Raw genomic sequence first — 21,581 nt, forward strand, 5'->3', positions numbered from 1 at the left:
AGTGGGACCGACGCTGTGAAGTTAGGGGACAAAGAGTTTGGCTCAGGGCAAAAAAGATTCTTCTAGCAATTGAAGCTCTCCACGAATAGAACAGACCGTCTGGAAAACGAATGAGCTAAAACCTAGAAGGATTCGCTTCCTTGGGACGACTTTCTCTTCAGAGACTCCGAAGTTCTAAGAAACAAACGTCGGAGAGACGAACACACTTCCTTTCCACAGGATGCGAGGCCGCGCTGCCCTTCGCGTAAACACTCATGAACGAACCTCTGTGCCTCTTCCAGCAGCTCCGAAATCAAAGCACTGAATGTTTAACCCAACTTGTATTTTCACGTCTGTGCGTGGGCGTCACCTGGTCCATCGCAATGTGGGAGAACTCCTACTCCGTGGTACCTGTAAGTGCAAGTAGTCTTGTAAAATAAGCCTAATATTCTGTGAGTAGATTCAAATAAATATGCTTAAGTGAAGGAACTTTATATTCTACTTCAAGAACACAAGAAAACTTGCTCAGTTGTTCATTCTGCAAAATAATGCTTTTTAGGTGGCAGGCTAATGCATAAACCGCCATTTTACAGAAGTCCTTCGAAAATGAAAACTAAAGACTGATACCAGCTGAAAGTGTAGAAAATACGTAATTTATGGCTCCCTAAATGGTTTGAAGCTTTGGCATTTGAGTACGTTGGTCGTCTACAAAATCTTTGTCTACTTGATTAAACTACATTTCAGTTATGCTGTGTAGAAAAACAACACTTTCACATGCCTTGAACATTGTGTAACCGAAGAGTTTCAGAATTACTGCTAAAAATCCCACTGAAATCTCCATTTTAAGCAATTTAAGCCATTTACAGCTCTTGGTGAGTGAACGTTTGTTTTGAGGTTATAAAACACTTTTTTTCTGACTAGCAGATAAATTGTTCCTGTTCTCTGTCACCTTTCTGGTAAAATAGGAATAAAGATCTGTACTCAAACACTGCTTATTATGTATTTGCTAAAAAGCGTGGGAGTCCTCCCGGAGAGCGAGACCGTCTACAGGGTAGTTTCCTAGCAATACTCAGGAAGTCTCGTTACAACGTCTCCTATGTAAGGTTCCGCAGCTTACCTGTGCCAGACTGTTGGTTCTGTGTGGTGGTCAACAAAATACCGTCTATTCTCTGATGACATCTCAACCTCTCTTCTTCTCCCTTGATTACCTTGGAAAGAGAAAATACTTCCCGAGTTTCACCTGAAAACACTCACCTATTTGCTAGAACAAAAAACTCAGTTTTGTGACACTAGAGTTGAGAAAATTTCTTAGAAACAGATGCAAAATGTTTCGTCTAATGTTTCCGCAGCCACCGTCAGATCTGTATGTATGCACACGTGAAATAAACATGTTAATTAAACCCAGGGGCGCCCGGGGGGCTCAGTCCTTTAAGCTTGCGACGTCGACTCAGGTCATGATCTCGCCGTTTGTGAGTTCCAGCCCCGCGTTGGGCTCTGTGCTGACAGCTCGGAGCCTGGAGCCTGCTTCGGGTTCTGTGTCTCCCCTGCTCTCGCTCTCCCCTCGCCCCTCAAAAATAAACATTAAAAAATTTAAACACAACAGAAAAAGACCATGATCTTCCTGTGGCATGCCTGGACTCTATGTCCTACCATGAGGAAGCCAGCCTTAAAAAAAGGTTTTTAATCCAAATTTTTTAAAAAAGGAGAAAAAGGCAACAAAATGCTCAAAACCAAGTTCCTCACGTTCTCTTAAAAATTAATGCCTCTCTGGCGCTCTTCGCTGAAGGTATCACCTTCCTTGTAGTCACAGATGATCTCAAGTCGTCTTCCTCCCTCTTACCCCTCGTTCACTCAGCCACTCCAGTACCAGACACAACTTCTAAGAGACCAAGCTGTTGGGAAAAAGCTTTCCAAAATTCCAAAAGCTGGTGCGAGGTTGGCCGCTTCCATATTTGGCTTCTTAGGTTACTGATGTACCCACCTCCCCAAGCTCCCTTCCCTCCTTTAAAGGACTGTCACATCGTCCCACCAGTTGTTCTCTTTATTGCTGCCATCTTGGTTAGAACCTGGCTCTACCACTACTTCTGTTCATCATTCTTGGCACCTCTAACATCCACACGGATCATTTCTTCAATACCCTAGCTTCTAAATGACTACCTTCACTCCAATTGTCTTTTCTCCCATTATATCTCAACTATTGTATGGTACTATACCGCATGCAAACAGATGGTTTCAAATACCTACTCTTTGACATAGTCACCTTCTATTTTTATTCACTTGTGTAAGTCTTTCATCTCCTCAGGTCTCGTATCTACCCTCTAACTGCCTACCTTCCTCCTACCACTCTTCTACTACGCATTCCATTCTTGAGTCCTTATTTGCTTCCTTGTCTAGAGTTCATGGTTCAGGTCTATTACCACATCCTTACAAACACCCTTAATCCCTTGTTCCTTTTTGCCTCTTAAGATTTGCTCAGAATAATCCCAACTCCATTGAAATCATACAACTTGGTTGACAAGACTCACTTCTAATTTCTGACCACAAATCTCAGATTAGCATTCAACACACACATTTATTACGTTTCCCCACTTCTATTCCCTTTTACCAAGATCACTAATTTACATTTCCTCCCTCTCAAGTCTCTACTACCCATTTTCCATCCTCACCAAATGTCCCACGTGCACAGATGAGAGCTGTTATTTTTTTTCTATCACCAAGGATGCTCACCTACTTGCACTCACTTTCATATAACCTGCCTCCTTTCCTGATACATTTCATAAACCCTTGACTCCAGTTCCCACTCTATCAACAATCTAATTTGCTTCCTTTTATAACAAAATGTTCCAAGCTGTCTTTATTCTTGCATTTTCCGCTCAGCCTACTCCAGTTGGATATTTATCTCCAGTGCTTCTCTGCGATAACTCTTAACAAGGTTGAAATGAGGTATAATAATCACCAAAGTCAACTGTGTTGATCTAATTATTACATTTTTTGCATCCTTTAACATACTTGAGCACTGCCTAGTCCTTATTCCTTTTGATTGTTAAATAGTGTATCTTTTCCCGTCTTTTCATTTTCAACCTGTCTGAGCCCTTATATTTAAAATGTGTCTCTTGTGGGGCACCTGCGTGGCTTAGTTGGTTAAGCGTCGGCCTTTGGCTCAGGTGGTGATCTTGAGTTTTATGAGCCCGAGCCCTGCGTCGGGCTCTGTGCTGACAGCTCAGAGCCTAGAGCCTGCTTCAGATTCTCCCTCCCTCTTTCTCTGCCCCTCCCCCACTCGCACTCTGTCTCTTTCTCAAAAATAAATAAAACATTAAAAAAAATAAAACGAAATGTGTCTCTTGTAAGTAACAGGTAGTTGGGTCTTTTTAAAAAATTTTTTTTGAAAAGTTTTTATTTATTTAATTAGAGAAAGGGGAGGGAGAGAGAGAACAAGAAGGGGAGGAACAGAGAGAGAGAAAGAGAGAGAGAGAATCTCAGGTGGGCTCTGCAGTGCAGAGTATGATTTGGGGCTTGAACTCATGAACTGTGAGATCATGCCCTGAAACAAAATCAAGAGTTAGGCGGATGCTTAATTGACTGGGCCACCCAGGCACCCCTGGTTCTTAGGTTTTTTAAAAAACTTTTTTAATGCTTTATTTATTTCTGAGAGAGAGAGAGAGAGACAGCATGAGCAGGGGAGGGTCAGAGAGAGAGGGAGATACAGAATCAGAAACAGGCTCCAGGCTCTGAGCTGGCAGCACAGAGCCCGACGCAGGGCTCGACCCCATGAACCGTGAGATCATAACCTGAGCCGAAGTCAGACGCTTAACCGACTGAGCCACCCAGGGGCCCCTGGGTCTTAATTTTTAATCCAGTCTGATAAGCTTTGTCACTTAATTAGAAAATGTAATCTTACATCTACTGTATTTGATAATGTAACAATTACTAATATAATTAGCATTTACTAATTATATAATTATTCATATAATTGGGTTTACTATTTTATAATTACCAATATAGTGTAAATACTAACATAATTGGGTTTAGTCCTGTTACTTGTTTTCTCTTTGTCCATCTGTTCTTTATTCCTTTATTTTTCCTTTTCTGCCTTTTTGGGATCAATCAAGTACTTTTATTATGTTTTGTCCTTCATTTCAAAAACTTCTATTTTGAAATAATTTCAGGTGTATAGAAAAGTACAAATACCTCTATATACCCTTCACTCAAGTCCATTAATTATTAACATTTCTCCACATTTATCATTGTATTTTTCCTGATATCAGGACCCTTTGTTCCAAAATACTTTAGGATGTATTTCTAAGGAGGACGGGCATTCAGTTATGTAACCACAGTGTCATTATCAAAGTCAGGGAATTTTATAGTTAATAGTCATATTATCTAATAGACCTATTCACATGCAACCGTCTCTATAGTGCCCTTTAGCGCAAATTTCCCCCAGTCCAGGATTTGAATGAGGACTATGCACTCATTTTGTTGACTTGTCTCTAGAGAGACAATCTGGAGCAGTTTCTCTGACATTCTTAGTCTTTCGTGATCTTAACATTTTTGAAAAGTTCAGGCCAGTGATGTTGAGGACGTCCCTCAATATGGGATGCTTCCTCATGGGCAGGTCCAGATTAGGTGTTTTGGGGAAGAATATCAGCTAAGACATCTTGGGTGATCTCAGAACATCCCATCGGGAGGCATATGGTGTTAATTTGTCTCATTATTAGTCATGCTATTTTTGGCCACAAGGGTGTCCACCAACTTTATCCAAAAGTAGGATTTTCCCGTCTTGTAACTTATGAGTAATTTGTGGGGAGATTCTTTGGGGGCTGTGTAAATATACTGTTCTCATCAAACTTTCTCCACTTGCTTTAGAACAACTGATTCTTGAATCAGTTACTATTGTGGTGGTTGCAAGATGGTGATTTTCTATCATTCTTTCTATATTTGTTAGTTGTTCTCTTAGGTTTTTAATCATATATTCTTTCGTTTCAGTTGTTATTCTAGAGACTTCAGTATGTATCTTTGGTTTGTTACAGCCTGCCACTATCTGAGCAATACAGTAATATTAGAGCCATCTGATTAATATTTTCTCCTAATCTTTGGGCAACTATGGTCTTTAATATATATATATTATGTATCATATATATATATTAAACCCCCACAAATCATTCCTATTGTTGTTTTAAGCAGTTACTGTTTGGTACTTTTCATGCTTCTTTCTAGGGTAATCTTCCTTTAGCCTGTAGAAATAAAGTGTTTCCTATAGAGGTAGTCTTATGGTAATTAATTTTCTTAAATTTTGAGAAGTTTTTAATCTTAGCATTTGAAAGATATATTCCCTGTAATAGAATTCTTGGTTGGCAGAGTTTTTTCTTTCAGCACTTTATTTATTTATTTTAATTTTTATTTACTTATTTATGTGTGAAAGAGAGATAAAGCGTGAGCAGGGGGAAAGCATGAAGAGAGGGAGAGAGAATCTGAAGCAGGCTCTGAGCCGTCAGCACCGAGCCCAATGTGGGGCTTGAACTCATGAACCGTCAGATCATGACCTGAGCCGAAATCAAGAGTCAGACACATCACTGAGCCATCCAGGTGCCCCTTCTTTCAGCACTTTGAAGATGTCATTCTTACTGTCTTCTGGTTCCATAATTTCTATGGTAAAATCTTGGTTCCATAATTTTTTTTTAAAATATTTTTATTTATTTCTAGGAGAGAGAGAGCGAGACAGCATGAGCAGGGGAGGGTCAGAGAGATGGGGAGACACAGACTCTGAAATAGGCTCCAGGCTCTGAGCTGGCAGTCAGCACAGAGCCCGACGCGGGGCTCGAACCCACGAGCCACGAGATCATGACCTAAGCGAAAGTTGGACGCTCAACCGACTAAGCCACCCAGGCGCCCCCTTGGTTCCATAATTTCTATGGAAAAGGCAGTCTTAAGTCATATTATTGTTCCTCTAAGATGGTGTGTCCTTTCCCCTCCCCCCCTATTTTAAAGCATTTCTTTGTCTTTGGTTTTTACCATTTGAGTATATCTCTAGGGTGTAGTTTTAAAAAAATTTTTGACTCTACTTTTATTGTGTTCACTGAGCTTTCTACATCTGTGGGTTGATGCCTTTCATCAATCTGAGATAATTCTAGACACTATCTCTTTAAATGTTTCTACCCTATTCTCTTTCCTCTCTTCCTGAGATTCCTATTACACTTATCTAAACTTCTGTGTCCAAAATATCTCTTGTCATCTGCTTTATTCTTCCTATTCTTACTTGACTTGTGCTTCAATTTTGATATTTTCTAATGATCATTTCACTAATCCTGATTTCTGTTGTGTCTAGCATATTGTTAAATCCATCCAAAAAGATAATTTCAAATATTGTATCTTTCAATTCTAGGGTATTCATTTGACTCTTGTTCCTAGATTCCAATATCCTGTTGAAATTCTCCATCTTTTCATTCATTTTGTCCATCCTTCCTGTTTTAATATACTAGTCATGGGCTTTATTTTAAAGCCCATCTGATAGTTCCATTATCTTGATTATCTGAGGGTCTGCTTTTACTTATGTTTTATATTTTATGCTTGTTGGCCATTTTCTTGATCTTTATTTTTTACTGTATGCCTGATGTTATATGAGGCTACAAATGACATTGTTACCAGAGAAAGTTCTTTCTTTAGCTAGTCAGAGATGATCTCAGACGAATGATGTCAGTGCAGTCAGGGATTGAGCTGGGTGGGGGTTGGGCTGCAGTTTTTGTAAGCCAGTCCAGCCCTGGTTCATGTCTGTCTTCCACGCTTTTGATTGAGAGCCTGGCAGATCTGTCTCCTCAGCTGTGAAAGACGGCAAGATGGTCAAGTCAGCCCCTGGAGGTTTTCAATTTAGATCATCAGCCTCCTGCCCCACAGCTTCACAAAACAGCAAGTGTCTGGAGGGTAGACAAACTGTATTTGTGGAAAGCTCTTCCCCACAACAGGACTTTGTTTCCTAAGGACCCTAAGATTATGGGGGATTTAACTTTAAATCTTCTCAGGCCTTTAAAACTTGGAGTTTCTCTAAGTTTTTAGTTTGTTGTGCCAGCCACAGCCACACAGCCACTGGAAAGTTCTGCTAGTTTCTCTTTTCCCTGGCAGAGCCCCTTTTCCAGAGCCAACCCCAGTTCTCAGTGCAAAGCCGACAAGGTGAAGACAACCAGCATCACCACATCTGCTAGAAAGAGATCTTTCCAGTCTGGAATTTTAGTTTAGCTTTATTGCTTCCACAGCTTTCCAGTGACTTTAAACATGATTTTTGCAATGATTTGTTGCCCCCACCCCCCAGCTAGTTGTTACAGTAGGAGCACGGGCCCAACCTGACCCACTGCATCCTCCTTAGAACTGGAAATCCCACTCCCCCAAATGTGAAACCTCCTACATCACTTATTGCTCTTTTCAGTCTTTTCAAAAATTTTTAAAATTTTAATTAATTTTTTTTTTTTTTTTTTGCTGACTTCCTCTCTCTTGACCTCCAGGGCCGGTCACTTAGGCTTCTCTGTCCTCAATTTCCCTAAGTGATTTCATTCAGTTGCAGTGGTATTAAACACTATCTGTACACTGAGGGTTCCCCACCCTACGTCCCCAGCCCTTACCTCTTCTGATTTTTTTTTAACGTTTTTTATTTATTTATTTTATTTTATTTTTTATTTCTAGGAGAGAGAGAGAGAGAGAGAAAGCGTGAGCAGGGGAGGGTCAGAGAGAGAGGGAGTCACAGACTGAAACAGGCTCCAGGCTCAAAGCTGGCAGTCAGCACAGAGCCCGACGCGGGGCTCGAACCCACGAACCGCGAGATCATGACCTAAGCGAAAGTCGGACACTTAACCGACTAAGCCACCCAGGCGCCCCACCTCTTCTGATTTTTAAGTTTGTAAATCTAACTGCATTGTTTATATCTCTAATGGGATGCTTAAGAGACAGCTCAAATTTAGGGTGGTTAAATCACAACGGGTTCCCCCAATCCACTCCACTCAGTTCCTCAGCCACAGTTCCTTATCTGTTCCTCATTTCCTCACAACCCACATCCAATCCAGTCCAGTGTTTTGAGCTCTGCCTTCGAAATGTATGCCGAATTGACCAACTCTCATTTCTTTTTTTTTTTTTTTAATGTTTTATTTATTTCTAGGAGAGAGAGAGAGAGAGACAGCGTGAGCAGGGGAGGGTCAGAGAGAGAGGGAGTCACAGACTGAAACAGGTTCCAGCCTCTAAGCTGGCTGTCAGCACAGACCCCGACGCGGGGCTCGAACCCACGAACCGCGAGATCATGACCTAAGCGAAAGTCGGACGATTAACCAACTAAGCCACCCAGGTGCCCCCCAACTCTCATTTCTACTGCTAAAAACCTGGTCTTCATTTCTTGCCCAGGCTACTAGTAGTTCCAGCCTTTCCCTTGCCCTCCAACCTACCCAGCTGCCAATTAGTCTTCATGGCACCTAGTGCAATTGCCAGTTTCTAAGGTTAAATCAAATCACATCATTCCTATTCCTTGCACAAAACTTTTGTCTGTGTGTTTGTTTACTTTTGGAGAGAGAGGGAGGGGCAGAGAGAGAGGGAGACACAGAATCCGAAGCAGGCTCCATGCTCTGAGCTGTCAGCACAGAGCCCGATGCTGGGCTCAAACCCACAGACTACGAGATCATGACCTGAGCCGAAGTTGGACGCTTAACTGAGTCCCCCAGGTGCCCCTAAAGAAGTTTTTTGTAATAAGTCCCTCCCTCCACCACCATCACGATTACATTACCCCATTTTATTAACTGCATTTAGCAACATCTGAAGTCCTTTCAAATATATATTTATTGTCTTTCTTCCCCACCAGAGTTTAAGCTCTTTGAAGGCAGGACCTTGTTGTCTTGTTCACTGCTGTATCCCTCGCATCTCGCACATAGGTGTTTGGTGTATGTGTTGAATGCCTCCCCATTAGATCTTGGGAGAGGGGACTGTGATCTAATTTTGGTTTCCCTCTTCCTGCACCTGACAGTAGTGTGCACATCGTGGAGACAATGTGAAGTACGATGAATAGGTCCACCCTGTCCAGTGAATTTTAAAGACGAGCCACTTCTGACCTCCCCATCGTTGCAATTCCTCTGGACATTACTGACCAGCCAAACACACTGCTAAAGAGAAATGCAGGGAGTCCTGGCTGCCAACCCAAACCCCAAGGCAAGAATGGGACTTACTCCGTGCTACTGGTACATGCGACTGGACTGAAGGTAGAAAGGAAATACGGAAAAGAGCAATAGGGTTATGGTTTAGATTTTCTCTCACTCAACTTTGTACTGCCTCAAAAACAAAACTGTTTTTAATAGTATTATAACCCCCATGAAGCCAAACTTCTAAAGACTTAACTGTTTCTTTTTTTTTTTAATGTTTATTTATTTAGAGAGAATGTGATCAGGAGAGGGGCAAAGAGAGTGAGGGAGAATCCTAAGCAGGCTCTGCTCTGCACTGAGCCTAATGGCAGCCTCGATCTCACGAACTGGGAAATCATGACATGAGCCGAAAGCAAGTCGGACGCTTAACCGCCTGAGCCACCCAGGCGCCCCAGACTTAACAGTTTCTAAACTCCAAGTAATTCAGTGTAACTAAAGATTCATCAATGATATGTCCTAGCACCAAATATGACAAGTTGTGAACCATGGAATCAATGTAGTGTTTTCATTGCTAACACTCTTTTTAATGAAATCACAGAAAATATTAGCACACACTCCAGTACTAAGAGTACAGTTTTGTGAACACACTCACTACTTACACGTACACAGGCACTAGGCAGTGCTGCAACACATATTTCTCACTATGGTCAATGTTTTCAAGAGTAAGGAAGTCATTAGCCTGAAGTATTAGTTTCACAAGTCTTTATTCCATGTAAAACAAAGCTTAGACCCACCTCATAGAACAGAATACATTTATTTAAAGTTTTGACGGTGTTCAAAATTAAAATTTGGGTATTTCTTCCAAAGCTTCATATAAGTATTATCTTATAAGGCAATTTCTTTCCTTTAATAAATAACAGTTTGAATGTGTATCATTCTGGAAGCAAATCATCTCCTAACTCTTCATCAGCAAAATCATCGTCGTCGATTCTTTTTTTTGCTGCAGTTTTTGGTCTTTCTATCTGAGGGCCCAGTGGATCCACATAGGAGACATCTAGGTTTCAAAATAAATTGTTATGTTAGAATAATAGAGGAAAAAAACAGAACAAATGTGAAACCGGTTGGTCTCATAATCTACACTGACTTGAGTGAACAGAAATGCTCTTCCAAATCATAAAATTTTGTGTGTGTACAAACAGTTCTTATTGCCCAAGTACGCATTCGGGTGTCTCCCCAAGTCTTCTCCAGACCTGGCTGCCTGTGGGAAGTGGGCGGGGGCACCAGCACTTGCCTATTTCTTTGTTACAGCTACTCTCATAAGGCTCATCTGTCCCAGGTAAAGCTCTGAGTCTGGCACTTAGTCGTTCACCTTTACTACTGGCACTACAGTTCTGGCCACTATCTGAAAACACAAAGATAAAAATGCATTTAACACGCTGAGAAAATACAACACTACATTATGAATCTTTAAGTATACTTATTTGCCAAGAAACAGGTTTCATTTGGAAGCCAACTTCTGAGGGATAGAATTCTTGTTTTCTGAAACTTAGAAGAAATCGCTTCTTGGGAATCTATAATATAGACAGAACATCACTTAAAAGTAGTCTTTCTGTCTATGTATCTTTCACAGGGATGCTTAGTTACAGATTTCAATGTTATAGATTCACTGGTGAGAAGTTAGAGACCAGCTGATGAATACACCTAGTAAAGCACAAAGAGCCACTGGAGAAACGACAAAGAGGAGGCCCTAGGATCAGTATGAGCTGTATCATCAACCCCATTATCAAGGCTGCTGAGTGGCCCTAAACTCACATCAAATGGAAAATGGCAGAAGAGGTAGGAGATGACCTGGACCATGTAGTCCCTTTCTTCAGGATTAGTTGTGCCCTGGATAGATCCGATTTTGGCTCAGGATGAGGAAACCCTAAAAGGACGGTAGCATCCAAATACGGGCTGGCTGCCCTTGGGGGCCCTGCAGTCCGGAGCACGGAAGATTCTCAGACAGGGCTGAACGCTCACATTAGTAGGAAGCAGTAGTAGTAATTCTTAACCTTAAATGTCTATCATTTTTTAAAGAAACATTCCTCTAGCCCCATTGTTTCTCCTTCTTTCCCTTAAACCCACGAACCGTGAGATCATGACCTGATCTGCAGTCGGACGCTTAACTGACTGAGCCACCCAGGTGCCCCTAACATTTTATTTTTAAGTAATGTCTACACCCAACGTGGGGCTCGAAGCCATGATCCCAAGATTGAGAGTCATGTGTTCCTCCGACTGAGCCAGCCAGGTACCCCCCGCCCCGCCCCACGAACACAGTTTTTAAACATTTCCTATTATACACACCAGAGCAGGTATATATTGTGAATGTCCTTATTTCATCATTTTCAATCAATTTCAAAGAGTGACACTACCATGCACGGGCAGGTGTAAATGGATCGATAAGCATTTGTAAGTCTAGGTGGGGTTTTATGCCTAAATAATAAAACAAGTTATTATACTTATTTCAGTACAGCAACAAATAACAATTACTATTTCCTAGAGAGAAGTTAACATAGCTTCCCAAAAGAAGAATATGGAGATCAATTTATCTGAATTATCAATCAATTAACATTAAAACTTCCAAATGATACTTTTATTTTTATTAGGGAAAACCTTAGAATCATATGCATTTAGAATTCATAAGGATTCTTGAAACTTACCTATACCAGAAAAAATAATACCCCTATGAAATGGACAATGTATATATACAACTCCCAAAGAAAACAATATAACTGGTCAATAAACATAAAAATATTTAAACGTATAAATAAAATAAGTATAACCTTAAAAACATATTAAGTGAAAAAAAGTCAGATCACTACATACTGACTGACACCATTTTTAGAAAGGTAAAAAACAAGCAAAATTAAATATAATGTTTACACACCTGATAAAATTGTATGTGAAAAGGCAAGAAACTAAAAAAGTATAAACCTGAACATATATAAAGCAGAAAGAAACCCCTCACAGTGGTTCCCTGTGGGGAAGGCAGGGGGAAAGCACACAGGTGGGCAGAGCAGTAATGTTCTGGTGCTAATGTTTTGTGATGGCTTCATTAATTTTAGTTTTATATGTCTGGTAACTGAAGAGTGCTACATTACTTCTTTTGTGGGTATCAAGTATTACATAACTTAAATCTTCATATAATTCTAAATGTAAGATTCAACATTGCCTATTAAAATGATCAAGATTTTAAAAATATTAGGTTAGATAGTGAAATGAACACATTTCCCGAGATTAATGTAGTAGTGTATATCAGCGGTTAACAACTTTGGGGTCGGATTAGGAGGCCTCACACCTTATTTCCTCACAAAGATACCAATGTGACAGTCTACAATCCCGAAGGCCTTTATGAGAACTCCAGAAACCAGTTGGGAAGTTGCAGTACCTCAGGAAAACTCAAATCCAAGAACAACTGCCTTGCAACAGGTAAGAAAAGCCTGTGAGCTGCGTCAGCCCCAACCGCAAGCCGGCATCACTTGGGCTGGGAGAAGGCCCAGCATGCAGACTCTCCTGTGGGAGGGGGAAAGAAGAGGGGAGCATACGTCCAGGGCACTGCCCGAGACGCTGGTTTGGGTCTTCCTTGAGCTGGGGTGCTGCCGAGGGACCAGCACGCTCTGGGGGGGACAGGAGAGCTCGTGGGGTGGCTGTAGCACCGAAGGCCTCCCGCCACTGCACGACCGCACACAGAAGCCGGCACAGTTTACGGCTTCTTCCCCCGCAGAGAAAGAGGAGAGAGGAATATATATCCGATATTCCGGCTGTAGGAGGGGGCGGGGGAGTCCCGAGGGCCCGGTTTTCCGGGACTCCGCACCGACGCGGAGCTGGCACAGCTTGAACAGCTGCGGAGAGCTTACTGCACTGCTGGAGATGTTGCAGCTTTACAGGCGGACACCAGAGGAAGCAAGAGATTATAAATCCTGAAACCTATTTGGGAAATTACAGGTAGAAGCTGAGATAAGGGGCATACCCTAAAAACTTTTAAGACTCCCATAGTCTCTAGTGGGGCTGATTGGTGACAGTATTCCCTGTACACGCCAGCCCCGCAAAACCAGAGAAAAGTGGCTGTTTCTTCGAATGAAGAAATCACAGAAAAACATGAAAACATGGCCCAATGAAAGAAACAAAATGAATCTTCAGAAACTGAAGAAATGGAGATCTATTGATTTGATTACCTGACAAAAAATTCAAAATAATTGTCTTAAATAAGGTCAGTGTGCCACAAAAGAACACAGGTAGACAATAAATGAAGTCAAGAACATGAAGCATAAACAAAACTAAACTATCAACTGAGATAGAAACTAAAAAAGGACCAAAGAGAAATTCTGGAGCTGAAGGATACAATAACTGAATTGAAAAATTCACTAGAGGGTTCAAAAGCAGATGTGATCAAGCAGAATAAAGGATTGTGAACTCAGAGATAGGTCATTTGAAATTACTATATCAGAAGAATGAAGAAGAAACTGAATAAAGAAAAGTGAAGAAAGCCTAGAGAATTCTGGGACAAAATTCAGATCAAGGGCATAAACGAAGCAGTATACATATTATGGGAGTCCCAGAAGGAGAAGAGGGAAAGAATGGAACAGAGAGATTATCGGAAGAAATAATGGATGAAAAATTTCCAAATATGAGAAAGGAAATGAATATCCAAATTCAAGAAGCTCAAAGAACTCCAAATAGGATGGACCTAAAAAGGACCACATTGAGACACATAATCAAACTAAAAATTCAAAAACAAAGAATCTTAAAGCCAGCAAGAGAAAAGCTAATTCATCATAAACACGGGACCAAGCATACAGTAATGAGATTTAAGAGCAGAAACATTGTAGGCTAGAAGGGAGTGAGATGATACATTCAAAGCACTGGAAGAAAAATCTGCCAACCAAGAATACCACATCTGGGAAAACCCGTCCTTCAAAAAAGACAGAGAAGTAAAGACTTTCCTGGATAAACAAAAGCTGGGGAAGTTTATCACCACTAGTTCTGCCTCATATGAATTGCTAAACAGAATCCTTCAAGTTCAAACAAAAGGACACTAGATGGGAACAGGAAATCACACGAAAATATAAAGCTCTCTGTAAAGGTGAATATAGACAAGCACTGAATCCTGTAATACTGTCATAGTAGCACATAAATCATTTTAAATTCAGGTATAGAATATAAAAGCATAAAAATAGCTATATGTTAAAGAATACAAATATAAAAAGATGTAATTTGTCACACGGATAACACAGTGATGGGACAATGTAAAGGAGTAAAGTTTTTGTAGGTGATTGAAGTTGTGTAACCCTATGTGTAACTATTTTAAATGTGAATGGATTAAACTCCCCCTCCAAAAAGACACAGAGTGGCTGATGGGGAAAAAACCCCCAACTATATACTATTTATAAGAGACAAACTTTAAATATAATGACATACATAGGCTGAAGGTGAATAGATAAAAAACGATATTCCATGAAAATGGGAACTGAAAGAAAACGGGAGTGTCCATACATATTTCAAACATAGACTTGAAGCCAAAAATGGTCAAAAAGACAAGAGAAGGACATTATATAATGATCAAAGGGCCAATTCACTAGGAAGCTAGAACAATTATATACGCACCTTGACAGCAGAGCAACCAATATATGACACGACTACCACGAGTGCACGGCCTGCCGCGTGAGCTTCCACAGCCTCGAGGCCTGCCCGGCGCACGAGAAGTTCTCGCGCCCCCGCGCCCCGCGCCCCCCGCCCCCGCCCGAAGACGCGCCCGCCGCCCGCCGACGCCGTCGTGTGCCCTACTGCCCGCCCAACTCGAGCACTTCCGCCTGGCGCACGGCCTGCTGCTGGGCCAGCCCCCCGCCGGCGCCCGGGCACCCTCGCACCCCCGGCCCCCGCGACGGCCTCAGTGGCCAGTCGCTGCGGGAGCCGGCCCCGGGCGCCCCCGACGGCAGCCCCCGGCCCGGCCCGTCGCCGGCCCTGTCCCCGGAGGCGGTGCCGCCGCAGCCACCGCCCCCACCGACGCCCCCTTCCCACTCGGACAAGGGCGTCCAGACCCCAAGCAAGGGGACGCCAGCGCCCGCGCCCCCCGGCAGCCACGGGTACTGCCGCCTGTGCAACAGCAGGTTCAGCAGCCCGTCCACCTTCGTCACCCACAGAAGTATCACTGCTCCTCGCACGCGGCCGCGCACGTGAAGGGAGCGGCCGCGCACGTGAAGGGAGGGGCCGCGGGCGCACGTGAAGGGAGGGGCCGCGCACGTGAAGGGAGGGGCCGCGCACGTGAAGGGAGGGGCCGCGGGCGCACGTGAAGGGAGGGGCCGCGGGCGCACGTGAAGGGAGCGGCCGCGCGCGCACGTGAAGGGAGGGGCCGCGCACGCGAAGGGAGGGGCCGACACAGCACCGCTTCGACTGCTGGCACGTAATAAAGTTCAGTTTGATGAGAAAGAAGAAAATGTAGTAACACAATAACAGTAAGAGATTTCAAGGTCTCACTTTTTTTTTTAAATCACTTTTTAAAAATGTTTATCTAGAGAGAGAAAGGGAGCAAAGCAGCAGAAAGGCAGAGAGGGAGGGAGAGAGTCCCAAGCAGGCTCCGCGCTGTCAGCACAGGCAGAGCCTGACCTGGGGCTTGATCATGAACCGGGAGATCACGACCTGAGCCGAAATCAGGAGTTGGAGGCTCACGACGGAGCCGCCCAGGTGCCCCCGTGCCCCACTTCCAGTCGCAGATAACCAGCCACAAGCATCGGACTCAGCAGAGGTGCGGCCACGTTGTTGTCCCTGTCCTGCCACTGAGCTGCTGTGGAGCTGTACACACGTGTCACTTTATCTAGTCCCCTGTCGATGCCTTATGTGTTGTTTCCAGCTTGGGGCTATTTGAAATAAAGCTGCTATGAATATTTGTGTGCAAGTCTTTGTGTGGCCACATACTTGAATTTCTCTTGGGTAAATTCCTAGGAGTAGAATGGCTCCGTAGTATGGTTTAAGTGTATGTCTAATTTTTAAAAAGACTACTTTCTACAGTGGTTGTACCATTTTACCTTCCCATCAGCAGTGAATGAGAGTCACAATTGCCCCACATCCTCACCATCACTTGGTATAGACAGTCTTTAATTTTAGTCACTCTCCTGGGTATCTAGTCTTAATTTGCATTTCCCCAATGACTCATGATTGACCACCTTTTCATTGGCTTATTTTTCATTTGTATACCCCCTTTGTTAAATGCTTTGATAACTTAGAGTTTATTTTAAATACTAAATATGGTGCATTATTCCAAGAATGTTGAGGATATATGTGTGCCCTTACTAAATCTCTGTGAATAACAGTAAATCTGTACAGTATCTCTAGCAGTACAGAGAATGAGTGGATGTTTGGGTGTTGTGGAGGTAATGGCGGGGGGGATATTGACATTCATATATTATGGAGATTAACCCCACCCCAGCTTTACTGAGATTTGACTGACATATAGCCTTGTGTAAGTTTATGGCATACAAGGTGACGATTTGATACACACATACACTGCAATTTGGTTACTACCACAGCACTAGTTAACAACCCCATCACGTCACAGTCACATAGTATCTTTTTTTTAAAAAAAATTTTATAGTTTATTTGTTTTTGAGACAGAGCATGAGCAGGGGAGGGGCAGAGAGAGAGAGGGAGACACAGAATCAGAAGCAGGTTCCAGGCTCTGAGCTGTCAGCACAGAGACCGACGTGGGGCTCGAACCCACAAACTGTGAGATCATGACCTGAGCCGAAGTCAGACACTTAACCGACTGAGCCACCCAGGCGCCCCGTATCTTTTTTTTTTTTTTTTTTACAATGAGAACATTTAAGATCTTAGCAGCTTTTAAGTATATAATACAATATTTAAAAAAATTTTAATAAACTTAAAAAATTTTTTTTATTGAGAGAGAGCGAGCATGAGCAAGGGAGGGGTAGAGAGAGGGAGAGAGAGAGTACCAAGCAGGCTCTGCACTGTCAGTGCAAATCGACAGTGCAGAGCCTGCTGTGGAGCTTGAACTCACGAACCGTGAGATCATGACCTGGGCTAACATCAAGAGTTGGACGCTTAACCAACTGGGCCACCCAGGCACCCCTATAATACAGTTATATTATAACTGTAATCACAAAGCTGTACATTCGATCCCAGAACTTATTTATTTCCTAACTGGAAGTTTGTATCCAACATCTCCCTCTATCCCTGGTAACGATGGTAACCATGATTCTACTCTCTTTTCAGACAAGGTCAGCTTTTTTATTCCACATAGAAGTGATATCAAACAGTATTTGTCTTTTTCTGACTTAGCTCACTTAGCATGATGCCTTCAAGTTCTATTCGTGTTGTTGGAAATGGCAGGATTTCCTTATTTCTCATGACTGATTAATATTCTATTGGATATATAACCTACATCTTCTTTATCTCTTCATCTGCTGACAGACACTTAGTTTCCCTATCTTGGCTACTGTGAAAAATGCTGCAATGAATATGGAAGTGCAGATCTCTCTCTCTCTCTTTTTAATGTTTATTTATTTTGAAAGAGTGAGCAAGCAGGGTAAAGGCAGAGAGAGAAGAAGACAAAAGCCCATGTAGGCTCTGCACTGCCAGCACGGAGACCCACTAGGGGCTTGAACTCTCATGAACCTTGAGATCACGACCTGAACTGAGATCATCAAACGGACACACTGTGAGATCATGACCTGAGCCAAGACTAAGAGTTGGATGTTTAACGACTGAGCTACCCAGGCGCCCCTATTTTTAAAAGTCTGAGGAGTCTCCACACTGTTTCCATGGTGGCTGCACCAGCTCCCCTTCCCATCGACAGTGCACAAGGTTCCCTTTTATCCACATCCCTGCCAACACTCATTAGCTCTTGTCATTTTGATGACAGTCATTCTAACAGGTGTGAGGCAGTAAGTCATTGTGATTCTGGTGGTTAGTGATGTTGGACACCTTTTCACGTGTCTGTTAACCAGCTGTATGCCTCCTTTGGAAAAATGTCTATTCAGTTGTTCTTCAGCCCATTTTAAAATCTATTTTTTTTGTCATTGAGTTGTAGAAGTTCTTTATATATTTTAGAATATTAACCCTTATCAGATATGTGGTCATCCATATACCTTCCTCAGTAAAGTGCCTGTTCAAATATTTTCCTGATCCAAAAAAAAAAAAAAAAAAAGTCGTTTTCCTACTTACTATTAAGTTGTAAGAGCTCTTTTTATATTCTAGTCCCTTGTCAGATATGTGTATTGCAAATATTTTCTATTCTGGCTTGCCTTTAACTTTTTTAAAAAACTAATTTCCACATGCAGCATTGAGCCCAATGTGGGGCTTGAATTCACAACTCTAAGTTCAAGACCTGAGCTGAGATTAAAAGTCAGATGCTTAACTAACTGAGCTACACAGCATTCTGCCTTTTTACTTTTATAGCAGTGCCTTTTAAGAAGCAAAAGTTAATTTAAATGAAGTTCAATTTATCCATTTAAAAAATTTTTATGGATCATTCTTTTAATGTCATTTCTTAAGAAATCTTTGGCTGGCAGAAAAACAGACACTTGGATCAATGGAACAGAATGGAGAACCCAGAAATGGACCCACAAACATATGGCCAACTAATCTCTGACAAAGCAGGAAAGAATGTCCAGCGCAATAAAGACAGTCTCTTCAGCAAGTGGTGCAGGGAAAACTGAACAGTGACATGCAGAAGAATGAACCTGGACCACTTTGTTACACCATACACAAAAATAAACTCAAAGTGGATGAAAGACCTAAACATAAGATAGGAAGCCATCAAAATCCTCGAGGAGTAAGCAGGCAAAAACCTCTTTGACCTTGGCCGCAGCAAATTCTTACTCAGCAAGTCTCGAGAGGCAAGGGAAACAAAAGCAAAAATGAACTATTGGGACCTCATCAAAATAAAAAGCTTCTGCACAGTGAAGGAAACAATCAGCAAAACTAAAAGGCAACCGACGGAATGGGAGAAGATATTTGTAAATGACATATCAGATAAAGGGTTAGTATCCCAAATCTATAAAAAATGTATCAAACGCCACACCCAAAAAGCAAATAACCCAGTGAAGAAATGGGCAAAAGACATGAATAGATACTTCTCCAAAGAAGACATCCAGATGGGCAGCAGACACATGAAAACATGCTCAACATCACTCATCATCAGGGAAATACAAATCAAAATCACAGTGAGACACCACCTCACGCCTGCCAGAATGGCTAACATTAACAACTCAAGCAACAACAGATGTTGGCGAGGATGCAGAGAAAGGGGATCTATTTTGCACTGCTGGTGGGAATGCAAACTGGTGCAGCCACTCTGGAAAATGGTATGGAGGTTCCTCAAAAAATTAAAAATAGAACTACCCTACGACCCAGCAATTGCACTATTAGGTATTTATCCAAGGGATACAGCAGTGCTGATGCACAGGGGCACATGCACCCCAATGTTTATAGTAGCACTATGAACAATAGCCAAAGTATGGAGAGAGTCCAATTGTTGTCCATTGACAGATGAATGGATAAAGAAGATGTGGTGTACAAACACACACACACACACACACACACACACACACACACACACAATGGAGTATTACTCAGCAATCAAAACGAATGAAATTCAAAAGAATGAAATCTTGCCATTTGCAACTATGTGGATGGAACTAAAGGGTATCACGTTAAGTGAAATTAGTCAGAGAAAGACAAATACCATCTGACTTCACTCATATGAGGACTTTAAGACACAGAACAGATGAACATAAGGGAAGGGAAGCAAAAATAATATAAAAACAGGGAGAAGGACAAAACATAAGAAACTCTTAAATATGGAGACAAACAGAGGGTTGCTGGAGGGGTTGTGGGAGGGGGATGGGCTAAATGGGTGAGGGGCATTAAGGAATCTACTCTTGAAATCACTGTTGGACTATATGCTAACTTGGATGTAAATAAAAAAATAAATATAAAAAATATAAATATAAATAAAATATCATAGAGGAAGGAAAATAAGGAAAAAAAAAAATCTTGGCTAAACCAAAGTCACAAAGATTTTCTCCTGTGTTTTCTTCTGTAAGTTTATAGTTTTCAGTTTTATATTTAGGCTATGATCCATTTGAGTTCATTTTTTTATATGGTATAATGTGTTGATCAAAGTTAATATTTTTGCATGTGGATGTCCACTTATTCCAGCCCTGCTTGTTGAAAAGACTATCTTCTTTCCATAAAACTGTTTTTGCACTTTTGTTAAAGGTTAATTGATTATGTATGTTTGAGTCTATTTCCAGACACTGTATTTTGTTACACTGCTATGTATCTATCAAAAGGAAAACTTCTGATGTCCACATTTCTGGAGTCACAACATCCATTTTACCTGTTTATTTGAACATTTCCCTTCTACTAGTTTAGAAGCTATACATCCCGTTTCAATTATTTTTGTATTTACTAAATACTTTAGGCATTTTAATATGTACATTTAACAAATTTTAAGGTTAATCAGTATCTTTACTCTCCTCCCAAACAAAGCCAAGGCCTTTGAATGCTTTATTCTATTACAACTTATATCACTGCTGTAAATGTTACTGCAATCCAGGAATTTAGTTTTATCTTGATGTTTAAAAGTCTACAACATACGGGCGCCTGGGTGGCTCAGCTGGTTAAGCATCCTTCTGTTCAGGTCATGATCTCACAGTTCGTGGGTTCATGCCCCACATCAGGCTCCGTGCTGACAGCTCAGAGCCTGGAGCCTGCTTCAGATTCTGTGTCTCCCTCTCTCTCTGCCCCTCCTCTGCTTGTGCTCTGTCTCTGTCTCTCTCTCTCAGAAGTGAATAAACATTAAAAAAAATTAATAAAATAAAAATTCTACAACATAGAGTATTGCTATTATTTTATTAAGAAACCAACTTTTTATTTTTTTAATGTTTTTTTTTTTTTTAATTTATTTCTAGGAGAGAGAGAGAGAAAGAGACAGCATGAGCAGGAGACGGTCAGAGAGAGAGGGAGTCACAGACTCCGAAACAGGCTCCAGGCTCTGAGCTGGCAGTCAGCACAGAGCCCGACGCGGGGCTCGAACCCACGAACCGCGAGATCATGACCTAAGCGAAAGTCAGACGCTTAACCGACTAAGCCACCCAGGCGCCCCAAGACACCAACTTTTTTTTTTTAAATATTTTTATTTATTTCTAGGAGAGAGAGAGAGAGACAGCATGAGCAGGGAGGGTCAGAGAGAGAGGGAGACACAGACTCCGAAACAGGCTCCAGGCTCTGAGCTGGCTGTCAGCACAGAGCCCGACGCGGGGCTCGAACCCATGAACCGCGAGACCATGACCTAAGCGAAAGTCAGACGCTTAACTGACTAAGCCATAAACCAACTTTTTAAAAAGTTATTTATTATTTTGAGAAAGCAAGAGTAGGGGGGTGGTGCAGAGAGAGGAAGAGAGAGAATCCCAAGCAGGCTCTGTGTTGTCAGGTGAGGTAAAG

At 41.9% G+C, this 21,581-nt stretch overlaps 1 protein-coding gene across 4 annotated transcripts in view; it reads right to left on the reverse strand.

Moving 5' to 3' along the window:
• Positions 1–9,827: 9,827 nt before the first annotated feature.
• Positions 9,828–21,581, reverse strand: part of IFT88 (intraflagellar transport 88) — a 111,090-nt gene continuing 99,336 nt past the window's right edge. For 3 of the 4 annotated variants that reach the window (XM_039255407.1, XM_039255432.1, XM_039255423.1), the window contains 2 exons: positions 10,372–10,482; positions 9,828–10,134 (listed from right to left, as the gene is read on the reverse strand). In XM_039255407.1, the coding sequence (XP_039111338.1) occupies positions 10,013–10,134; positions 10,372–10,482 (233 nt within the window). In that variant the 3' untranslated portion in view covers positions 9,828–10,012. The remainder of the gene's footprint in view (positions 10,135–10,371; positions 10,483–21,581) is intronic. The other variant, XM_039255418.1, reaches the window with a different exon arrangement.

This window comes from Hyaena hyaena, unplaced genomic scaffold (genome assembly GCF_003009895.1).
Source record: "Hyaena hyaena isolate Hyena2069 unplaced genomic scaffold, ASM300989v1 scaffold_11, whole genome shotgun sequence".
In the NCBI taxonomy this organism is placed as follows: Eukaryota; Metazoa; Chordata; class Mammalia; order Carnivora; family Hyaenidae; genus Hyaena; species Hyaena hyaena.